The sequence below is a fragment of the Anabrus simplex genome, chromosome 1, assembly GCF_040414725.1.
Source record: "Anabrus simplex isolate iqAnaSimp1 chromosome 1, ASM4041472v1, whole genome shotgun sequence".
Classification (NCBI taxonomy): Eukaryota; Metazoa; Arthropoda; class Insecta; order Orthoptera; family Tettigoniidae; genus Anabrus; species Anabrus simplex.
The window spans coordinates 1,638,008,640-1,638,030,271 of record NC_090265.1 but is presented as its reverse complement, the minus strand read 5'-3'; the positions used below and the strand labels follow the sequence as shown (position 1 = coordinate 1,638,030,271).

The 21,632-nt window shown below is 41.0% G+C and overlaps 1 protein-coding gene across 1 annotated transcript in view; it reads left to right on the top strand.

Annotated features, from left to right (window-relative positions):
- Window positions 1–21,632, top strand: part of LOC136863280 (cation-independent mannose-6-phosphate receptor) — a 645,945-nt gene that overhangs the window by 573,339 nt on the left and 50,974 nt on the right. Inside the window, exon 16 of the mRNA XM_068225646.1 lies at window positions 8,533–8,659. Within this exon, the coding sequence (XP_068081747.1) occupies window positions 8,533–8,659 (127 nt within the window). The remainder of the gene's footprint in view (window positions 1–8,532; window positions 8,660–21,632) is intronic.

Sequence of the window (21,632 nt, the reverse complement as noted above, 5' to 3'; positions counted from 1 at the left end):
ACGGTGACTGCCGCCCCCTCTTCCCCTCACCGTCCACCCTCTAATCGCCGCCACTGTCTTCAGCAACCTTAGCTTGGCGCGTCTGCTTATCACACGATCCTTTCAGATGACAGTCAGCTTTGGTAATCTCCTGATATTGTAATTTGCCGCCGTATTAAGTCTGTTGAGCTACCATCCTTTTCTACAAAATAAATAAATAAATAAATAAATAAATAAATAAATAAATAAATAAACGTATTCAATAGCTCGCATTCAGGCAGTAAGGTCGAATAGGAAACATGATGAAGGGCCTGGTGAATGTCGTTCTATAGCCTATACCTGTCGAATAACACCAAAGAGTCTATTCATGGCCTGGAAGGCCTAACGACCCCATCTGATTGACGAATTACAATCAACAGCGTCATATAAACACTGCGGAGAGGTTTGGAATTAAACCCAGACGTTTAGCACGCACTAGTCATTAGACATTATTTACCACCACCTCTCCTACCCTGCCGGGCAACATTCCTTTTTTCACCAGCAGGGCTTGAAGCAGCTAACCACGGTGTCAGACCGTAAAGACTTGAAAAGACTTAACGATCACGGCCACCAGGCGGGCTAACAAGAAAGATAAAAAGCGAGGAACCTGGTACAAGCAAGCGAAAGCAGTGGCGGACACCCGTACTCGCCTCTCCGCGCACCTGAGAAACGAAGATATTCGTTCTGATATCCCAATTTACTACTATTATCACTTTTATCATGGCCGCCTCCTCCGGTTCAGAGGAACCAGGCTTAATTCTTCTGGCTCGGGGGTCGAATGTTTGTGTTAGTCTTAATATGCTACCAGCCACCCACAGAAAAATACAAGCTTGGCCGAAATAGTGGGTGAAATATACATAAGTGCCGATCCCAATAAATTGTGAAAATGACCAAGAATAATAATAATAATAAGAAGAAGAAGAAGAAGAGTCAGTGAAGAATACGCGCGGGATTTAGAAGAGTAGCGGTAATAATAGTAGTAGTAGTAGTAGTAGTAGTAAGAATCAGAATATACGGCCTCAGTTACCGTATACTTGCATTCTGAAGTGGTGTCAATCTAGACTATATTCCGAGTGTTGTGCTATCCAGCAACGAAAGCGGAATTCTACTCAAACGAATGCTATGCCTGAATTAAATTTGCCAGGTGGCCCTGAGTGCACCATCAGATTGTCAAGATGTGTTTAACGGTCCTTAACAAATCGCCCGCCTCCGCCGGGATTGAACACGCAACCACTGACCCACCAAGGCACCTACGAATTACGGTTTTCGTCTTTAACGTCAATCAGAATTTCTTTTCCACGTCCTCTATAGGTGGGGGCGGCAGAATAACATTCACACTATCCTCTGCCTGTCGTAAGATGTGACTAAAAGCGGCTACAGGGGCTCTTAACTTGGGAGCGTGGGTTGGCGAGCACGGGGCTCTTAGCAGAGTCCTGGCATTGCTTATATTTGTGCCAGGCTTTTCACTTTCATCTATACTATCCGACCTCCCTTGGTCAACTCTTGTTCTTTTCCGACGCCATGAGGTTCCGAGGCCTACGGAACCTTTGATTTTCACGCTCTTCGTAGCCCTTGTTTGTCTTTGGCTGATACCACCATTTTTCAAAATGTCGGACCGCTTCCATTTTTCCCCTCTGATTAGTGGTAATAGAGGATTGTTGCCTAGTTGTACTTTCTCTTAAAACACCACCACCACTACTCCACTACGCGACATTAACTTCATCAGTTACGTGTCACGGCGATTCCGTATCGATTATTCTTCTTTCTGTTGTTGCCATTGGCGCACTCTTCTTTTCATGTTGAGACTGCGAATCCATAGCTACAACGGTGACTTAAAGTATCGTTTGTGTATAATTATTAATGTTCTTCCTGCAGTCCATGGAACGATATACCTATCAGTTACAGTTTTTATACTCGGAGTCGTTTTAATCGTCGAGCAGCCTTGTATTGGCGTGTCTACTCCCATTTTGTTCGAAATTAAAACCGAATAGTGTTTTTTTCAGTCGGCCGATTAAGTTAAACAATTCGAAATTAGTTTGAAAGGGCTGATTAAATCATTAAACAATTCTAAACTACTTTGGACGGCAGATCAAATTAAATATTGTGTTTCTATTTGTTAGATAGAGAACAAACAGCTTCTGCTAATGCACTTACCCAACCAGATATGATCCCTGAAAAAAAAAGCAACAAACCAACCCCTCTATTAATTGCGACTTTTGTTCAAACGGCGGTGATGCCGAGCAAAGCAACACGAAGAACAAGACAGTATACACGTTCTGGCGTCATAGTTACCGCAGACTATGACGCAACCGGTTGTTCTGAGAACACGGAGAACAGCTTCCGACACACAGTATACTGTTTATATAATAATTTGTGAGCTCTTTGGTCACGAACAAATTTGAAGTTATTTTCAAAGACAGTGCTGTCTGTTTATTAGTAAACTGATGATGTTGCAAACAAATATTACTACTATTGTAATACGGTAGGCCTATAATACTTCGTAACATTTTCCCGGATCTGAAGATGATTGCTTGCCAATTGAAACAAGCAACCAATCACCAATTACCCCCACTTTAGTGAGGCTGAAGTTTAGATCTTATCAGTCGCGGCGATTGGGAATTAGAAGTAGGCGGCAAGAAATGTACAGACAACGAAGTACCCGGGTTTGTGGGATACAGCTGGGGGGGGGGGTGCTTATACATAAAAACTGAAAAAACCCTACAAGAATTGTAAATGTTTATGCTCTCTGAGCGAATTTCGACGCAGAGATAAAGGTACCTACCAACTTAAGTGCACATAGCATTCGCCTTCAGCAGATTGACGTTGACTGGAGGAAATTACCCTTTGCCAACGTCAGTGATGATATTAAAGCCTTCTCTGAAGTAGATTCATTTTGGGCTAAGTTGCAGGAGGTGAAAAACACGTTTGGTGAATGTGAGTTTCCCGCACTTCTAGAATTTGCACTCTGTTTTGTCACTTCCTCACTCGAAAGCCGATTGTGGAAGAATGTTCAGCAAAATTAAACTCATTAAAGTAAAAAAAAAAATTAATAGGAATAGGCTAATTACTTCTGCGCTGAATTGATGCTTGCTGGGCAGTCAGTGTGTTCGAGTCAGTGGTACGTGTAAAGATTTCAAACCTTCGGAGAACATGCTCAGAAGGATGACTAAAGCACAATGGTATAATCAACCAGCAAGCTCAAGTAACTCAGAACCTTCTGCTGTGAATGTACCTCGAGGTTCCATAGAAGAAGGTGATCATGATGACGATGACGAGGATTCCAGCTATGAACTAAGGCACTTCATGACTTTTCATGTTGACGACTTCTTTACAAATTACCCAATTCTTGAGTAAAATAAAAATTATTTTCGTATCCTTGATACTGTACCTCTCACATTAGCACAATGACCTATTTATTTTCCATCCTAGCCTATTGAAATGTGGAGTTACTGCAGTGGGTCACCTAGCTGTCGTGTTATAGGTAATCCGCGAAACGTACAGTTTTACCAGAGGAATTTTCATATTGGCCTATTTACCAAGAATCGAATCAATCAGCTTTCTGAGAAGCAAGCTGCTGCGTAAGTGAGCTATTGCGTCTGTAAAGAGACTTACATAGCGAATATTTTAATGGTTAGTTTAAGTCGCACGATCCTCTCTTGAAAAAATCGATCTTTTTGGGGCTACTTTTTTGCTATTTTCTTTACGTCACACCGACACATATGTCTTACGGCGACGATGGGATAGGAAAAACCTAGGAAATGGAAGGAAGCGGCCGTGGCCTTAAGTAAGGTACAGCCCCGGCATTTGCCTGGTATGAAAATGGGAAACCACGGAAAACCATCTCCAGGGCTGCCGACAGTGGGGCTCGAACCTACTATCCCCCGATTACTGGATACTGGCCGCACTTAAGCGACTGCAGCTATCGAGGTCGGTTTTGGGGCTACTGTACGATCCTGACCATCTCAGAGGTTGGCAACGCTGCACCAAAAGAACAGTAATTACACTTGAATTGCAATTAAATAGAAGTATGGCGTGATCATACAATTAAAATCATTTAGTATTTAACTACACACTAAGAAACTAACAGACATTAAAGATACTGCCGGACTAACGAATGCGTGCGTAAGCGGGTAAATCGCACCCCACTGTCCATGACCTTGGCAAAAAAAAAAAAAAAAAAAAAAGCCTACCCCTTCCTCACAGCACGTGCAAAGTGTCCACTACTTGCTGAGGCGCTAAACAAATCGGTTGCCCGCCACGAACGACATTTTATCCATATTTCCGACAATGATTTTTTAATAAGTAAAGAAAATAAGAGAAATAATTACCTGATAAGAGAACAGGGCTTGTACAAGTTGCTTGTTTCATACATCTAAAATGAAATACAAATATGTTTTCTCCATAAAGTGTGTGTGTGGGGGAGGGGAGGCGAACCGCCCCCCCCCCCAAATCGCCGCTACTGGATCTTATTTTTCTTATAGATAACGTACTTATTTTTTAATTCATTTTTTTCGAATAGTAATGTTTTTGAATTTACTCGTACGTCCGGCTCCTTGGTTGGATGGTCAGCATCAAGGCCTTCGGTTTAGAAGGTCCGGGTTCGATTCCTGGTCGTATTGGGGATTTTAGCCGCGTGTAATTTATTCCTACCGGGCGATTTGGCCGTGCGATTAGGGGCGCGCACCTGTGAGCTTGCATCCGGGAGATAGTGGGTTCGAACCCCACTGTCGGTCCCCTCAAGATGGTTTTCCGTGGTTTCCGATTTTCACGCCAGGTACATTAATTAAGGCTACGGCCACTTCTTTCCCACTCCTAGCTCTTTCCTATCCCATCGTTGCCATAAGACATATGTGTCGGTGCGACGTAAATAAAATTGGAAAATAAATCATTTCTCTGACTTGAGGACTTGGTTTTTGTGTTCGTCCAAATACACTTGTTTTCATATACACATAACGCTGCACACTGCCAGGCACCACAGAAACGTGCAATCGTGAATACATTCCTTCACAATGGGTTGCCGTTCAAAAGGTCATCCGGACTTTAAACAGTACACAGTTTGCACCCTCGACTCCATCAGGGGTATGGGAAAAGCGGTATAAGAATGATTTGGATATACATCCTACTAATTAATTTTTGTACGCTTTCAGCCACGCTCATGGGGAGGAGGAAAATGATGTTGGTGAAATTATGCTTGAGGAAGTGGAAAGGATGGTCAATAAACTCCATTGTCATAAGGCAGCAGGAATAGATTAAATTAGACCTGAAATGATGAAGTATAGTGGGAAGGCAGGGATGAAATGGCTACATAGAGTAGTAAGATTAGCATGGAGTGCTGGTAAGGTACCTTCAGATTGGACAAAAGCAGTAATTGCTCCTATCTGCAAGGGAACAGGAAGGATTGCAACAACTATCGAGGTATCTCGCTGATTAGTATACCAGGCAAAGTTTTCACTGGCATCTTGGAAGGGAGGGTGCGATCAGTGGTTGAGAAGAAGTTGGATGAAAACCAGTGTGGTTTCAGACCACAGAGAGGCTGTCAGGATCAGATTTTCAGTATGCACCAGGTAATTGAAAAATGCTACGAGAGGAATAGGCAGTTGTGTTTATGTTTCGTAGATCTAGAGAAAGCATATGATAGGGTACCGAGGGAAAAGATGTTCGCCATACTGGGAGACTATGGAATTACAAGTAGATTATTAAAAGCAATCAAAGGCATTTATGTTGACAATTGGACTTCAGTGAGAATTGATGGTAGAATGAGTTCTTGGTTCAGGGTACTTACAGGGATTAGACAAGGCTGTAATCTTTCACTTTTGCTGTTCGTATTTTACATGGATCATCTGCTGAAAGGTATAAAATGGCAGGGAGGGATTCAGTTAGGCGGAAATGTTGTAAGCAGTCTGGCCTATGCTGGTGACTTGGTCTTAATGGCAGATTGTGCCGAAAACCTGCAGTGTAGTAATATCTTGGAACTTGAAAATAGGTGCAATGAGTATGGTATGAACATTAGCCTCTCGAAGACTAAATTGATGTCAGTAGGTAAGAAATTCAGCAGAATTGAATGTCAGATTGGTGATACAAAGCTAGAACAGATCGATAATTTCAAGTATTTAGGTTGTGTGTTCTCCCAGGATGGTAATATAGTAAGTGAGATTGAATCAAGATGTCGTAAAGCTAATGCAGTGAGCTCGCAGTTGCGATCAACAGTATTCTGTAAGAAGGAAGTCAGCTCCCAGACGAAAGTATCTTTACGTCGGTCTTTTTTCAGACCAACTTTGCTTTACGGGAGCGAAAGCTGGGTGGACTCAGGATATCTCATTCATAAGTTCGAAGTAACAGACATGAAAGTAGCAAGAATGATTGCTGGTACAAACAGGTGGGAACAATGGCAGGAGGGTACTCGGAATGAGGAGATAAAGGCTGTTTTAGGAATGAACTCGATGGGTGAAGCTGTACGCATAAACCGGCTTTGGTGGTGGGGTCATGTGAGGCGAATGGAGGAGGATAGGTTACCTAGCAGAATAATGGACTCTGCTATGGAGGGTAAAAGAAGTAGAGGTAGACCAAGACGACGATGGTTAGACTCGGTTTCTAATGATTTAAAGATAAGAGGTATAGAACTAAATGAGGCCACAACATTAGTTGCAAATCGAGGATTGTGGCGACGTTTAGTAAATTCACAGAGGCTTGCAGACTGAACACTGAAAGGCATAACAGTCTATAATGATTATGTATGTTTCGGAGACGTTGCAGCTCTTTTATGTGGTTGTAAATCTACTGATACGCGGCAGCTTTAAATACCACCGGACTGAGCCGGGATCGAATCCGCCAGCTTGGGTTTAGAGGACAGTCCTCTGCTGCCTGAGCCACTCAGCAGCATGATGGCCGAGTGGCATCGCCTCTGGCTTCTTATCTAGGCGGCCGCCGTTCAGATCCTGGACAATGCAGGTGGGATTTTCGAAATTAAATGTCACGTCCTTCTAGTTCAGATTCCACGTAAAATTGGAAGCCCCGTGGCTATGGCAATGATATCAGTCACGTAAAACTACACGCTTTCATTACGGAAATCCTTTTAGTACTCTTGTTAAGTTCTGATAATGTAAAGCAAAATTGTATCACTCAGAGGTACAGTATGTTTGGCTATCAATCTTTCGGCTTGGCTGTGGACACTCATCAAAGCATCAATTTCTAAGACTATTTTCAGAGGAGCATATACAATAGAGCGGCATTAAATGATTAATATTATTATCATCCAGTTAAAGGAACTAGAGACATACTGAGAGATTTGTTTCTTCGTAGATGTAGAATTTTCTTACTGCGCATAGTTGCTAATAGTGAATTGTGGAGGCACTTAATTACAGACCGAATGGTGGAAGGTATAAGTCTTTTTGTGTGTGTGTGTGTGTGTGTGTGTGTGTGTGTGTGTGTGTGTGTGTGTGTGTGTGTGTGTGTGTGTGTGTGTGTGTGTGTGTGTGTGTGTGTGTGTGTGTGTGTGTGTGTGTGTGTGTGTGTGTGTGTGTGTGTGTGTGTGAGAGAGAGACACACACACACACACACACGTGTAATTACAGGGAAGTATCTCACTCCTCATTTCCCTTTACAGTGACAAGTACATTAGGCTGTCTGACAGCTGATTGTGTAGCCATTGAGCTGACAACTCAACAAATAAACATTATTATTATTATCGGTCTGTTTCCTGTACGGGAGTAGAAGCGTGGACTCAGGAAATTTTTTTAGTAAGTTAAAGTAACTGTCATGAAGGTAACAAGAATGATTGCTGCTACAAACATGTAGGAACAATGGCAGGAGAGTATCCAGAATGAGGAGATAATAGCTGTTCAGCATAAACTTGATGGATGAAGCTGTGCTGTACACAAAAACCAGCTTATGGTGGTAGAAGTCATGTGAGGCAAGTCATGGGTGATAGCTTACCTAGAGAATAATGAACTTGGGAGACCAAGGCAGTAATGGTTTGGGTTTGACTTGGTTTATAATGATAAAAAAGGTGTGGAACTAATAAGATCATAGAGCTTGTTGCACGTACAGGATTGTAGAGTTGCTTAGTTGGTTCACTGGGGCTTACAGACTGAATGCTGGAAGACATAAGTCTAAATGAGGTATGTATGTATGTATGTGTATGTATGTATTTTTTAAACTGTGTTTTCACAGCCTGCCCCCTTACTTGATGGTAATACTACATACTTAAGTAATTATCTTACAAATGTAACTTAATTTTGTAATTACATGTGAGATACATTAATTCGATGGCTGTTATGATGAACATAAGTAAACAAAATAATAATGTAGGTATGAATAATTTTTCACTTCCATTTTCTGCTTTTAATGTGTTCTGGATTTGTCATTTTCATACCATAAATATTATAAGAGATTAGTCTTGTTTATCATGAGGTTTAGAATTAGGTATGAATTGGAAGGTATTTTTTTGTACACATCAATGTAAATCTGTTTAGTTTCTAAATTGATGATTTAATAGTTGTGTATGTTTTCTTTCAGACAACAAACTGCAGTGTTGTATTTGTTTGGGGCAGTAAAGTGGGCTGTGGCCAGAATGCTTCAGCTGTTGTGGACGGAGACAAGAAGCCAGGTGTCATTTCTGTTCCACGCAGTCACGTTAGCACAGGTGAGTGAGATAATGCTTGCTGCAGCACTTCTTATCTAGAGAAGAGTGTTCAAACAAATATATCTCTCAGGAATGGTATGAACTGTGAAATTTGCTGTACATATCTTAAAATTTGTTATTGAATTGGTATTGTATGATAGAAAATGTTGTACAGGTATCTTAGTTTAGCAGGTATGTATATTAAAGAGGACAGACACTCTTAGTATGCTGAATGACATTTGTAAAATCAGAGGAACTGAGTTCAGTGTTTACATTTACATAATATTTTGAAAAGCATGTGTTATGTTGGATTGGGAAGAATGCTCCATAGGAGTGAACTCAAGGGTTCGACATTCAGACTAAATTGAACAAGAGAAATTACCACAAGACGATGCTGTTAATGTTTGGGTCATCAGTCCATAGACTGGTTTGATGCAGCACTCCATTCTATCCTGTCCTGTGCTATCCATTTCATTTCTGCATAACTATTATATCCTACTTCCAGTCTGTTTGTCATAATAATTACATAATTATGGTATCCACCACAGTTCCCTCAAAAACTAACTCAACAATTTGTGGGTGACTCAAGATGTGCCTTCTTGATCAATCTATCAATCAGTCACTCAATCATCACTGATCTGAATTTAGTATGTTCACCAAGGTGGCAGATTCCCTATCTGTTATTTACGTGGTCTTTTATTAAATAATTTGGGAGAATTTGGAAATTTATTGAACATCTCCCTTGGTAAATTATTCCAGTCCCCAACATCTCTTCATATAAACAAATATTTCCTCCAGTTTGTCCTCTTGAATTCAAACTTATTGTGATCTTTCCTGTTTTTAAAAATCACCACTCAAACTAATGTTATTCCACGCCATCTCTCCACAGACAGCTTGGAACGGTCAAGCAACTTGTCTGCTTTCTGCCAAATCTTCCCAGTCCAAACTTTGCAACATTTTCATAACACTACTCTTTCGTCAGAAATCACCCACAACAATTCAAGCTGCATTTCTGTGGATTTTTCTAGTTCTAGAATAATGTAGTCCTGGTGAGGGTCCCATATACTGGAAGCATGCTCTATTTGGGGTTTTACCGGAGACTTATATGCCCTCTCTTTTACATCTTATTACAACCCCTAAATACCCTCACAACCATGTGAAGAGATCTTTAACCTTTATTTACAATCCTATTTATCCCCAATGAAGATCTTTCCTTCAGTAGATACAGTGATCCCCATAAAAAACTTCCACACCATCAACACGGTAATTAAAACAGACTTCTTTTCCTTCTTGTGAAACTCACAACCTGACTTTTCGCCCTGTTCATAATGATGTCGAGGTCTGTTCGCAGTCTCTCACAATTTTGTAACTTGTTTATTACTCTATACAGAATAACATCATCCACAGAAAGCTTTATTTCTGATTCCAGTTCTTTACTAATATCATTTATTTATATATATAAAAGAAAATACAAAGGTTCTGTAATACTCCCTTGAGGAATTCCCCTCTTGAATGATTACAGGATTAGATAAAGCTTCACCTACTCGAATTTGCTGAGTTTGTTTTTCTAGAAATTTTGTTTTGTCCAATGCAATACACTCCATTTGACCTCCTGAATCTACGATAACTGCTGTATCTTGCTGGAATCCTGCAAGTTGAGCTTCAGTGGAGTAACTTTCCCTAAACCCGAACTCCCTTCTATCAAACCAGTTAGTAATTTTGCAGACATGTCTAATATAATCAGAAGTAAACATTTTCAAAGTCATATGTATGTAGATATATATGAACACAGTGTTCGAGAAGGAGTACAAGATGAAATATAGAAAAATACAAGAATTTAACATTATTGTCATGGGGGTTATTAATATACACATTCTTGAGGAATCCAAAAATAACACATTTTTCTTTTACTCTTTAAGGTCAACTTTTATCTTATAAATGATCAGCCTACTAGGAATAATGCCTTCCTAGACAACATAATCACAAATGTACATAAAAATAATCTAACATATAGCATCCTAGAGCCTCTGTTGTCTGACCATAAATGTCTGTGTCTTAAATTTCCATTTGCAAGTAAGAGAGCATATAATACCAAGCAGATTAAGCATTTTAGGTCATTAAATGAGGTAAATATCACAAGGTTAAGGTACAAATTAATGGGGGCACACTGCAAAATTAAATTTTAAAGTACAGCAGTGTTACAGAAGCATTTGAAAGATTTGTAATTAAAATAAACTCTTACCTGAATGTAAGTTGTCCTAAAAGAAATAAGATACTAAATAAGTCAAACAGTACAAGTAAACGAGGGTTTATGTGGTATACTCCCTATTTTTCAGCCATTAGGAAACTAATGATACCTCTTTATAAGAAATCTTAAGAATGATAGTTCAGAAGATAAGGATAGGTACAACAACGTAAAGCTAATGCACAGGAGGGAAATTAAATAAGAAAGTTAGGGCCAATGAAAATTTCATTAGAAACTCTAAAAAATAAGGGTAAGGTTGCCTGGGCAGTTATAAATATGGAAATAGACAGAAAGGTAAGAAATGGACCAATAGCCATTGAACCAGATGTCATGTATAATTTTTTTGTTCGCATAGCTATCAGCTTGCATTCAGGAGATAGTCGGCAGCCTTGAAGATGGTTTTCTGTGGTTTCCTATTTTCACACCAGGCAAATGTTGGGGCTGTACCTTAAGGCCATGGCTGCTTTCTTCCCACTCCTAGCACTTTCCTGTCCGAGAGTCGCCGTAAGACCTATCTGTGTCGGTGAGACGTAACACGTTGGGGAGGTCGCCATACATTGTTTCTCCTGTAACGTTTGGTTTAGGGAGTTTTCATTACATTGGCAGGCCCAATTTCCTACTACCAGTCACAATCAAGTTCAGGAGTTTAGATTGAAATGGAAGTCTCAGTCATTATCAGTTTTGGGAGTTTTCGTTATAAAGGCCCTTTCCTACTTCCAGGCACATTCGGCCTACTCCCGGTTACACTCCACTTTTGGAAATTCTCATTATAATGGCAGGGTCCCTTGTCTACAGCCGGTCACACTCGACTGGAACTCCTCCTTTTAATGGCAGGGTCCCTTGCATACAGCCAGTAACAATGGAATTGAGTAGTTGTCATTATAAAGGCAGACCCCCTTGCCCACTGCCATTCAAATTATGCTGTTCAAAGTTGTTGTTGAAGTCACAGTTTAATTGGGGATTTTTCATTAAAATGGAATGCCCCCTTGTCTACCGCCAGTCACAATCGATTTGGGGAGTATTCATTATAGATCGGGCCAGCTAGGAAGACGTCTGGTTGCGCACGCGCATTTTGGATGGTCCAGCGTAGCGTATCCCCTCCTAAGAGAGCTCCTGCTACAAGGACAGTTCAGTGCATAAGTTTACACTCGGCTGTCACGCGCTGCTTTCAAATTTCTCGTTCTGTAGTAACTGTGGTTAGTGGTGGTGTTAGTTAGGCCTGTCTGTGACAGTATGGAAGGCGTTAAAAGTAACCTGCATCGTAAGATGCTAAAGAGACTCTTGCAGCAATCTCGAACGTTATAGACTCTTTGGGAAGTGAGGCAATGGAAGAAAAGTTCGTGATAGATTGTAAGGAAGTGCAGGAAAGAATAGCACCAGCTGTCGGAGTGTCAGAAAGTTCTCTGGCACGGATTAAGAGCGAAAAACAAAAAGCGATGGAATTAGGAAACCGTGTGGATAGTCTGTTTGAAACACCAAACAAAAAAAGAATGCGCACAAAGAATGTTACTGGACTGGAAGACTTTGGCGAAGGTGCTGCACGTCGTATTGTTAACACATTTTATTTATTTGAAAAACGTTTACCTACTGTTTCTAAAATTTGTGCAAAGTTAAAGTTCAAAGGATCCAATACTAGTCTCAAGCTCATCCAAATGAAAAAACATGACATAAAATTCAAAAGGTTCGTTTACTTGAAAAAAAAAATTGCTTAGTATCGGGCAGAGGATTGGCCTATAGTGTACACGGATAAAACCTACATACATACGTCCTATGTATCCAGCATATGTAGACCCTTTATGGTGTTTCCTTTTATGAATTTTGTTTCCGTACCTGAAAGCCATTATATCTTATATCACATAGTTAACTCACATTTCTTATTTTGCAAGAGAGCTAGGGACAAATGATCATATAGTCTAACCCTGCTTTCTCGCCTTGTGGCAAAAGTAATATTATTATTATTATTATTTATTTGGTTTCACCTTCTTTGGGGTACGTTGAATTAATAATTTCTCTGTGTTTTGTTCTTTCTTAGCGCCCAGTATTTCTTCATTGTTTCTGATCTTCGTTTCTCGTCTTCAGAGATAATAGATTTGGCTTTTAATGTAGATTTGTCTTGAAACCTTATATTTTCGTCTTTAGTTATTACTCTAACTGTTCGATCGAATAGTGAATTTTCTGTAAGTTTTAATTCTACTAGGTCTTTTTCAGTTCATTTAAACCAGATGGGTTTGTTTCGCAGTTACGGAAGAAGTCGAAGATTTGTTTGGTTAATCTAGTAGAGTTCATTCTGAGATGATGACCTAAAAAATTATCCTCCTTTTTCGCATAGTTTTTTCAATTTTCTTGTAGTGTGTTCCATTCTTGATGTATATTAACATGATGTGGCTCAGGTTATGAAGCCTGCTGTTATACCAAAACATATTATGCGCTGTACATCTACAGCGTCATAAAGTACCAAAACATATTATGCGCTGTACATCTACAGCGTCATAAAGTTAATTTTACATCTAATTATAATTTCATACCTGCCAACCCTTCCGATTTACCCGTAAACTTTCCGGTTTTTAACTCGTCTTCCGATTTATTTTTATTTCTTCCTATTTTTTGACCAATATAACTTCTAGTACGGCCAATACTCTACCCCTAGGATACATACTTATGTAATTTACGAAACCTCGTTTTCAAGCGTATTTATTTGATGCTTTATTTCGTGAGTGTTTCGTCCGGCGCCTTCGTGTATCGTGTTTCCCGCTCACCACAGCAGCTTGTGCGCTTTATAGGCTACAGCTGGGGATTCGGGGCGGCAATCGTCCTGCAAGCAAGCAAGACAGGCTGGCGCGCGCGCTAGCGACTCATTTAATCGGGATGAAAGAATGATTTTGTTGGTACGGTATTGTTGTTCGCGCGCTGTTAACATCGTTTCTGTGCGTAGTTTCGTCGGAGTTGTGGGCCACTTTTTTTCCTTGCATTTCTATGCTTTCCCCCACTGCCATAGTCGTATGTTAATAATGTATGGGACATATTGAATTGTTTTTTATGTGGTAGTTTCGCGTATAATTTTAATGAGTTGAATGTTTTTAAGGCGTTGTGTCGGTGACAGTTTAGGGTACTTTATTTTCTCGTTATGGTCAACAAATATAACAAACGTTATCTCCAAGTGTTTAGAGATAGGGACCTATAAATGTTCGTTCATTTTACCGTCTGATAAAGAAACTACCGTATTTTGTCGCGTATTTTACGCATCCCAATATTTGTAGGTCCATAGTGGAGAAAAAGAAATGTTCATGTATTTGACGCACCCACAACTTCGAACATCCATCACGGAGCTCCGGATGCGTTTCGAAATAAAGATGTCAACTACTCAAGTAGCAGGCTTTATATTGCGAAAGCGGGCATTCCTAATACAGGGCTGTTATTAGCCGGCAGGAAATCCCACTGCACTAGTTTTACGAGTGTTTCGGGTACCGGTACGGGACATTCCGTGATCTCAAAATTGTTTGTCAGTCCACAGTATTCGAGTAATACTTCATCATACAAACTCGCGGTGATCAGTTACGCCGAAACATACGGGAATAGGGCAGCAGGCAGCAAGTATTCGATACCCAAATGAAACTTGCGCTACCGCGGCGACAGAAGTGGTCTTCAAGCGGCCAACAAGTCTAGCAAAGCATTTCGCGGACCAAAAAGCGGCAAGTTTCCGCAAGTAGAGGAGGATCTGCTTAAATATATGATTTTCTTACGCATCGTTGGATAAGCCATTTCTCACGAAATGCAGCATTTTAAATAATGAGAAATAGCCGCTGCACATGGAATCAGTGTCTTAGATTTGATGGTTAGCCGAGGTTTGACGAAAAACATCATCATGCCAAAAGAAAATGACGAATGATTTAAACCATTTTCATCGCTTTATGATTGAGAAGCGTAAAGTGAAGGAATATTTGATCTCCCGTATGGGAACCGCAGCTCAGACGCCAATCAGTTTCCATATGCCACAAAGTCGAACAGTCTATAAGAAAGGAACATACAGTGTTATCGTACGCGCTACCGGACACAAAAAAACAACGATGTACTGCAATGCTTGCTGTAACAGTTGATGGCAGAAAGCTTGCACCTTACACTGTTCTAAAACAAACAGTGCCTAAAGCAAAATTTCCGCGAATGATCCACGTTCGTATTCAAGAAGAAGGGTGGATGGACACGTCACTCGTACAAGATTGGATACGAACGGTTTGGGGTAATGTAGTAAGGTCCCTCCTTCGATGCCCGGCCCTTCTCGTGTTGGACAGTTTTTGTTGTTGTTGTTGTCGTCGGTATGTCATTTTTATGACATTACATTAATTTTACTTTTATTAGTTCATGTTTATTTCAGGTCGTATTGTCAGCTCGTAATGGGAAGACGATTTTCCAGTGTCGGTACTTCGATCCCACTTGTCTAACTTACCTATTTGACTTTTCAGAAAAATCTCACGCCGGAATTTTACGCCAAATGACGATAACCGCAAACGAGTTGAACCCATTGTGTTTATATTATATTTGATGTATCTTTTAAATGTACCGTAAATGGATTGTAAATATCTGAACTCCTTGAATAATTTAAGAATCCGAAGTTTTCGCCTGTATTTTTCGTCAAAAAAGTGCGTTAATTACGCGAGAAAATACGGTATTACGGTATGCATTTTGTTGCGTGTGTCGGTGTGACATAAATATTGTTATTCGCTTAAGTGTCATAAATGAGAATGATTAGGTACATTTTCTTGTAACCATTTTTATGTTTAGTTAGTTTAAGATTTTAAATTTAATGGTCAATTCGCACTGTAACTGTACATATGTATGCCTTTTATCTTGACCTTTTTTCACCTAAACCATGGTGGAATATATGTGATGAAATCCAAGAATTAAAATCTTCCTATTTTTGGCTTCTAAAAGTTGGCAGGTATGTAATTTAAAACAAGGCTACGCAAATTGATTCACAAAAAAGATTTTGACAGCTACTATAATACGAGGTTAAATTATGTTCTAATTCCTTAAATCTATCTTATCATCTGTAACACTTCTAAATACACTGACTGACAGAGCAAATGCAACACCAAGGAGGAGTGGTTCGAAAGGGATGAAAGTTGGGGAAAAAACAGAGACGGCACGGACGAATAATTGATGTTTATTTCAAACCGATATGCAGGTTACACAATGCGCACGGCATCGACTCAGTAGGATGTAGGACCACCGCGAGCGGCGATGCACGCAGAAACACGTCGAGGTACAGAGTCAATAAGAGTGCGGATGGTGTCCTGAGGGATGATCCTTCATTCTCTGTCAACCATTTGCCACAGTTGGTCGTCCGTACGAGGCTGGGGCAGAGTTTGCAAACGGCGTCCAATGAGATCCCACACGTGTTCGATTGGTGAGAGATCCGGAGAGTACGCTGGCCACGGAAGCATCTGTACACCTCGTAGAGTCTGTTGGGAGATGCGAGCAGTGTGTGGGCGGGCATTATCCTGCTGAAACAGAGCATTGGGCAGCCCCTGAAGGTACGGGAGTGCCACCGGCCGCAGCACATGCTGCACGTAGCGGTGGGCATTTGGGCATTTAACGTGCCTTGAATACGCACTAGAGGTGACGTGGAATCATACGCAATAGCGCCCCAAACCATGATGCCGCGTTGTCTAGCGGTAGGGCGCTCCACAGTTACTGCCGGATTTGACCTTTCTCCACGCCGACGCCACACTCGTCTGCGGTGACTATCACTGACAGAACAGAAGCGTGACTCATCGGAGAACACGACGTTCCGCCATTCCCTCATCCAAGTCGCTCTAGCCCGGCACCATGCCAGGCGTGCACGTCTATGCTGTGGAGTCAATGGTAGTCTTCTGAGCGGACGCCGGGAGTGCAGGCCTCCTTCAACCAATCGACGGGAAATTGTTCTGGTCGATATTGGAACAGCCAGGGTGTCTTGCACATGCTGAAGAATGGCGGTTGACGTGGCGTGCGGGGCTGCCACCGCTTGGTGGCGGATGCGCCGATCCTCGCGTGCTGACGTCACTCGGGCTGCGCCTGGACCCCTCGCACGTGCCACATGTCCCTGCGCCAACCATCTTCGCCACAGGCGCTGCACCGTGGACACATCCCTATGGGTATCGGCTGCGATTTGACGAAGCGACTAACCTGCCCTTCTCAGCCCGATCACCATACCCCTCGTAAAATCGTCTGTCTGCTGGAAATGCCTCCGTTGACGGCGGCCTGGCATTCTTAGCTATACACGTGTCCTGTGGCACACGACAACACGTTCTACAATGACTATCGGCTGAGAAATCACGGTACGAAGTGGGCCATTCGCCAACGCCGTGTCCCATTTATCGTTCGCTACGTGCGTAGCACAGCGACGCATTTCACATCATGAGCATACCTCAGTGACGTCAGTCTACCATGCAATTGGCATAAAGTTCTGACCACTCCTTCTTGGTGTTGCATTTGCTCTGTCAGTCAGTGTAAATTCATTTCGGCTAGGTATGTCTGTAATTTAGCTGGAAGAGAATTCCACCAGCTGAAAATCTGTGAAGTGGTACATGTCAGTTACAACAAATATTTTGGGTCAACTCTATGTCGCCACAACACTGAGCGAGAAGGAGAAGTTGGCGTTTTCACTCCCACGGCTCTGCGTTCTCGCTCGCACACTTCCCCTCACCGGCTGTCTTCCTAGCTGGGCCGATCTACAAAGGCAAGGCCTCTTTCCTACTTCCAGTCATATTTGAGTTGAGAAGTTTTCATAATAATGGCAGGCCCCTGTTTCCTCCTGCCATCACAATCGAGTTGGGGAGTTATCATGATAATGGCAGGCCCCCTTGCCTACTGTCAGTCTCACTTGAATTCTACTGCCATTCAAATTCCTTCGGTGAGACGTAACACCATGGGGAGGTTGCCATACATTTTTCATTCAATCCTGTGGCTGCAGAATGACAATTGTTATGAGAGCTTACATGTGAACAGTCTACATATGGGAAAAACAATTATTCCTTAAATCCACACCAGCATTTTCAAAGACTGCACATAATCTTTGTTTATTGTCATTACAAAGCATACTTTAACAGGTAATTGCAGTCGTTTGAATATGAAATGGTAGTCTGAGGGAATCAGAGGAATGCGGGGGATGAAAATTGTTTCTCCTGCACTACATCCCGTGAATATGGTTGCTTCAATTACATTACTATGTAAAGACTTCACTTGCTGCCTGGTGCCATTGCAAAGCTTAGGAGATATCAGATTCCGTTGCAACATTATAGGTGTTCCAGCTTTCAGCCTTAGATTGTGAGGTGCAAAACCTGGTGGATTTAAAGTGTGAAGGAACTCCACAGGGTAGTAAACCATGTCTTCTACCTCTACCATGGAGTCACAGACTTTTATCTCACCATCGTGGTAGGAAGTTTGTCAAATAAGGAATCATTGATGCTTGCTGCAGTGTTCTTAAGCATGAGAATAGTTTTTTCTCTAAACCAATTCAGCCAGCAAGTCAGTGCCATACATTAAGCGAGATAGGAAAGAGAAGAAACAGGACCTGTCTCTCTTCGTGAATACCACGCGGTGAGGTACCATTACGCCTCCAGTAGCACGAGCCCCATGCCTAACGAATCCTATTATGGAAAAGTAAAGGCAAGTAAGTCAGCTATGAGAAACGGAACTACATTTTACAGGAGCTGTAGGTAAACAGAAAGATGTGTATGACGAATAAAAACTACTTCAATGAGCTGTGTGAAGCTGTATGCAGAAGCACGTCTGATTGTATTGTTGTAAATTATACAGCGGCATGCATAAGTTTGTTTGTGCTTTTCTAGGTATAGAAGATAAATATGCTAAAGAGAAAGTAGAATTAGGTATGAGTAAAAAGAATAACAGTAACAGGAATTACAGTATACAGGAGATCTAGGAAAACCTGATAGAACAACTATAGTGTTGTGACAGAGCAAGTGCCTGTGCGGTTTGGACCATGTAGATATCAATTTTCATTCAGAATATAGTGGGTTTGAGTCCCACTATTGGCAGCTCTGAAGATGGTTTTCCGTGGTTTCCTATTTTTACACCAGGCTGGGGCTGTACCATAATTAAGGCCATGGTTGGTTCCTTCCCACTCCTGGCCCTTTCCTATCCCATAGTCAACATAAGACCTATCTATGTTGGTGCAATGTAAATCAAATTATAAGAAAATAAAAATAAATACATTAGTATTGTCACCAAACTGAGTCTGGAAAGGTGGAAAGTATTAACAATAAAAGATATAAAATAGATATAAAAGAAAAGATGATGTGCATGATGAATAAAAGTTAGTTCATTGAATGGTATAAAGCTGTCGGATAAAATGTAGAAACATGTCTAATTGTACAGGAGATAATGGGTTCGAATACCACTGTCACCAGTCTTTAAAGTGGTTTCCAGTGGTTTCTTATTTTTGCACCACCAAAAGAAAGCTGGTTAATACTGGAAAAGGGGAGGGACAGAACTGTGAAGGTAAATATGGGTGATAAAATATAACATTCATAACAGGACTCTGACCATAACTTGTTGGTCATGAAATGCCATCTGAAGTTGAAGAAATTGAAGAAAGGAAAGAATGCAAAAAGATGGGATCTAGACAAGTTGAAAGAAAAGAGTGTGAGGAATTGTTTCAAGGATAATATTGCAAAAGGACTAAATGAAAAGGCTGAAGGAAACACCATAGAGGAAGAGTGGAGAGTCATGAAAAATGAAGTCAGTAGGGCTGCTGAAAAAATGTTAGGAAGGAAGAAAAGATCAACTAAGAATCACTGGATAACTCAGGAGATACTAGACCTGTTTGATGAACGACGAAAATACAAGAATGCTAGAAATGAAGAGGGCAGAAAAGAATACAGGTGATTAAAGAATCAAGTGGATAGAAAGTGCAAGGTAGCTAAGGAAGAATGGTGAAGGAGAAGTGCAAGGATGTCGAAGGCTGTATAGTCCTGGGAAAGGTAGATGCTGCATACAGGAAAATCAAGGAAACCTTTGAAGAAAGGAAATCTAGGTGTATGAATATTAAGAGCTCAGATGGAAAGCCACTTCTAGGGAAAGAAGACAAAGCAGAAAGATGGCAGGAGCATATCCAACAGTTGTATCAAGGTAAAGATGTAGATAATTTGGTTCTGGAACATGAAGAGGCTGTTGATGCTGATGAAATGGGAGACCCAATTTTGAGGTCAGAATTTGACAGAGCTGTGAGTGACCTACCTGTAAATAGGAACAAGGCACCTGGAATTGATGACATACCCTCTGAATTACTGACTGCCTTAGGAGAAACTAGCATGGCAAGGTTATTTCATTTAGTGTGCAAGATGTATGAGACAGGAGAAGTCCCATCTGATTTTCGGCAGAATATTATTATACCTATTCCCAAGAAAGCCGGTGCTGACAGATGTGAAAACTACCACACCATTAGTTTAGTATCTCATGCCTGCAAAATTTTAACACGTATTATTTACAGAAGAATGGAAAAACAAGTTGAAGCTGAGTTGAGAGAAGATCAATTCGGCTTCAGAAGAAATGTAGGAACACGTGAAGCAATCCTGACTTTACGTCTGATCTTAGAGGATCGAATCAAGAAAGACAAGCCCACGTACATGGCATTCATAGATCTAGAAAAGGCATTCGATAAAGTTGATTGGACCAAGCTATTTACGATTCTGAAAATGATAGGGATCAGATACCGAGAATGAAGAATTATCTACAATCTGTATAAAAATCAGTCTGCAGTGATAAGAATCGAGGGCTTTGAAAAAGAAGCAGCAATCCAGAAAGGAGTGAGGCAAGGCTGCAGTTTGTCTCCTCTCCTTTTCAGTGTTTACATAGAACAGGCAGTAAAGGAAATCAAAGAGAAATTTGGAAAGGGAATCACAGTCCAAGGAGAGGAAATCAAAACCTTGAGATTTGCTGATGATGTTGTTATTTTATCTGAGACTGCAGAAGATCTCGAAGTTGCTGAATGGTATGGATGAAGTCTTGGGTAAGGAGTACAAGATGAAAATAAATAAGTCCAAAACAAAAGTAATGGAGTGCAGTCGAATGAAGGCAGGTGATGTAGGAAATATTAGATTAGGAAATGAAGTCTTAAAGGAAGTAGATGAATATTGTTACTTGGGTAGTAAAATAACTAACGATGGCAGAAATAAGGAGGACATAAAATGCAGACTAGCACAAGCAAGGAAGAGCTTTCTTAAGAAAATAAATTTGCTCACTTCAAACATTGACATCGGAATTAGAGAGATGTTTTTGAAGACTTTCGTGTGGTGCGTGGCATTGTATGGAAGTGAAACATGGACGATAACTAGCTCAGAAAGAAAGAGAATAGAAGCTTTTGAAATGTGGTGTTACAGAAGAATGCTGAAGGTGAGGTAGATAGATCGAATCACGAATGAAGAGATACTAAATCGAATTGGTGAGAGGAGATCGATTTGGCTAAATTTGACGAGAAGAAGAGATAGAATGACAGGACACATCTTAAGACACCCAGGACTTGTTCCGTTGGTTTTTTGAAGGAAGTGTAGGTGGTAAGAACGGTAGGGGTAGACCAAGGTATGAATATGACAAGCGGATGTAGGATGCAATAGTTACGTAGAAATGAAAAGGTTAGCACAGGAGAGGGTGGCATGGAGCGCTGCATCAAACCAGTCTATGGACTGATGACTCAAACAAAAACAACAGGAAATGGTTGCATAAGGAATGGAATTACTTAGATCTGGACATGCC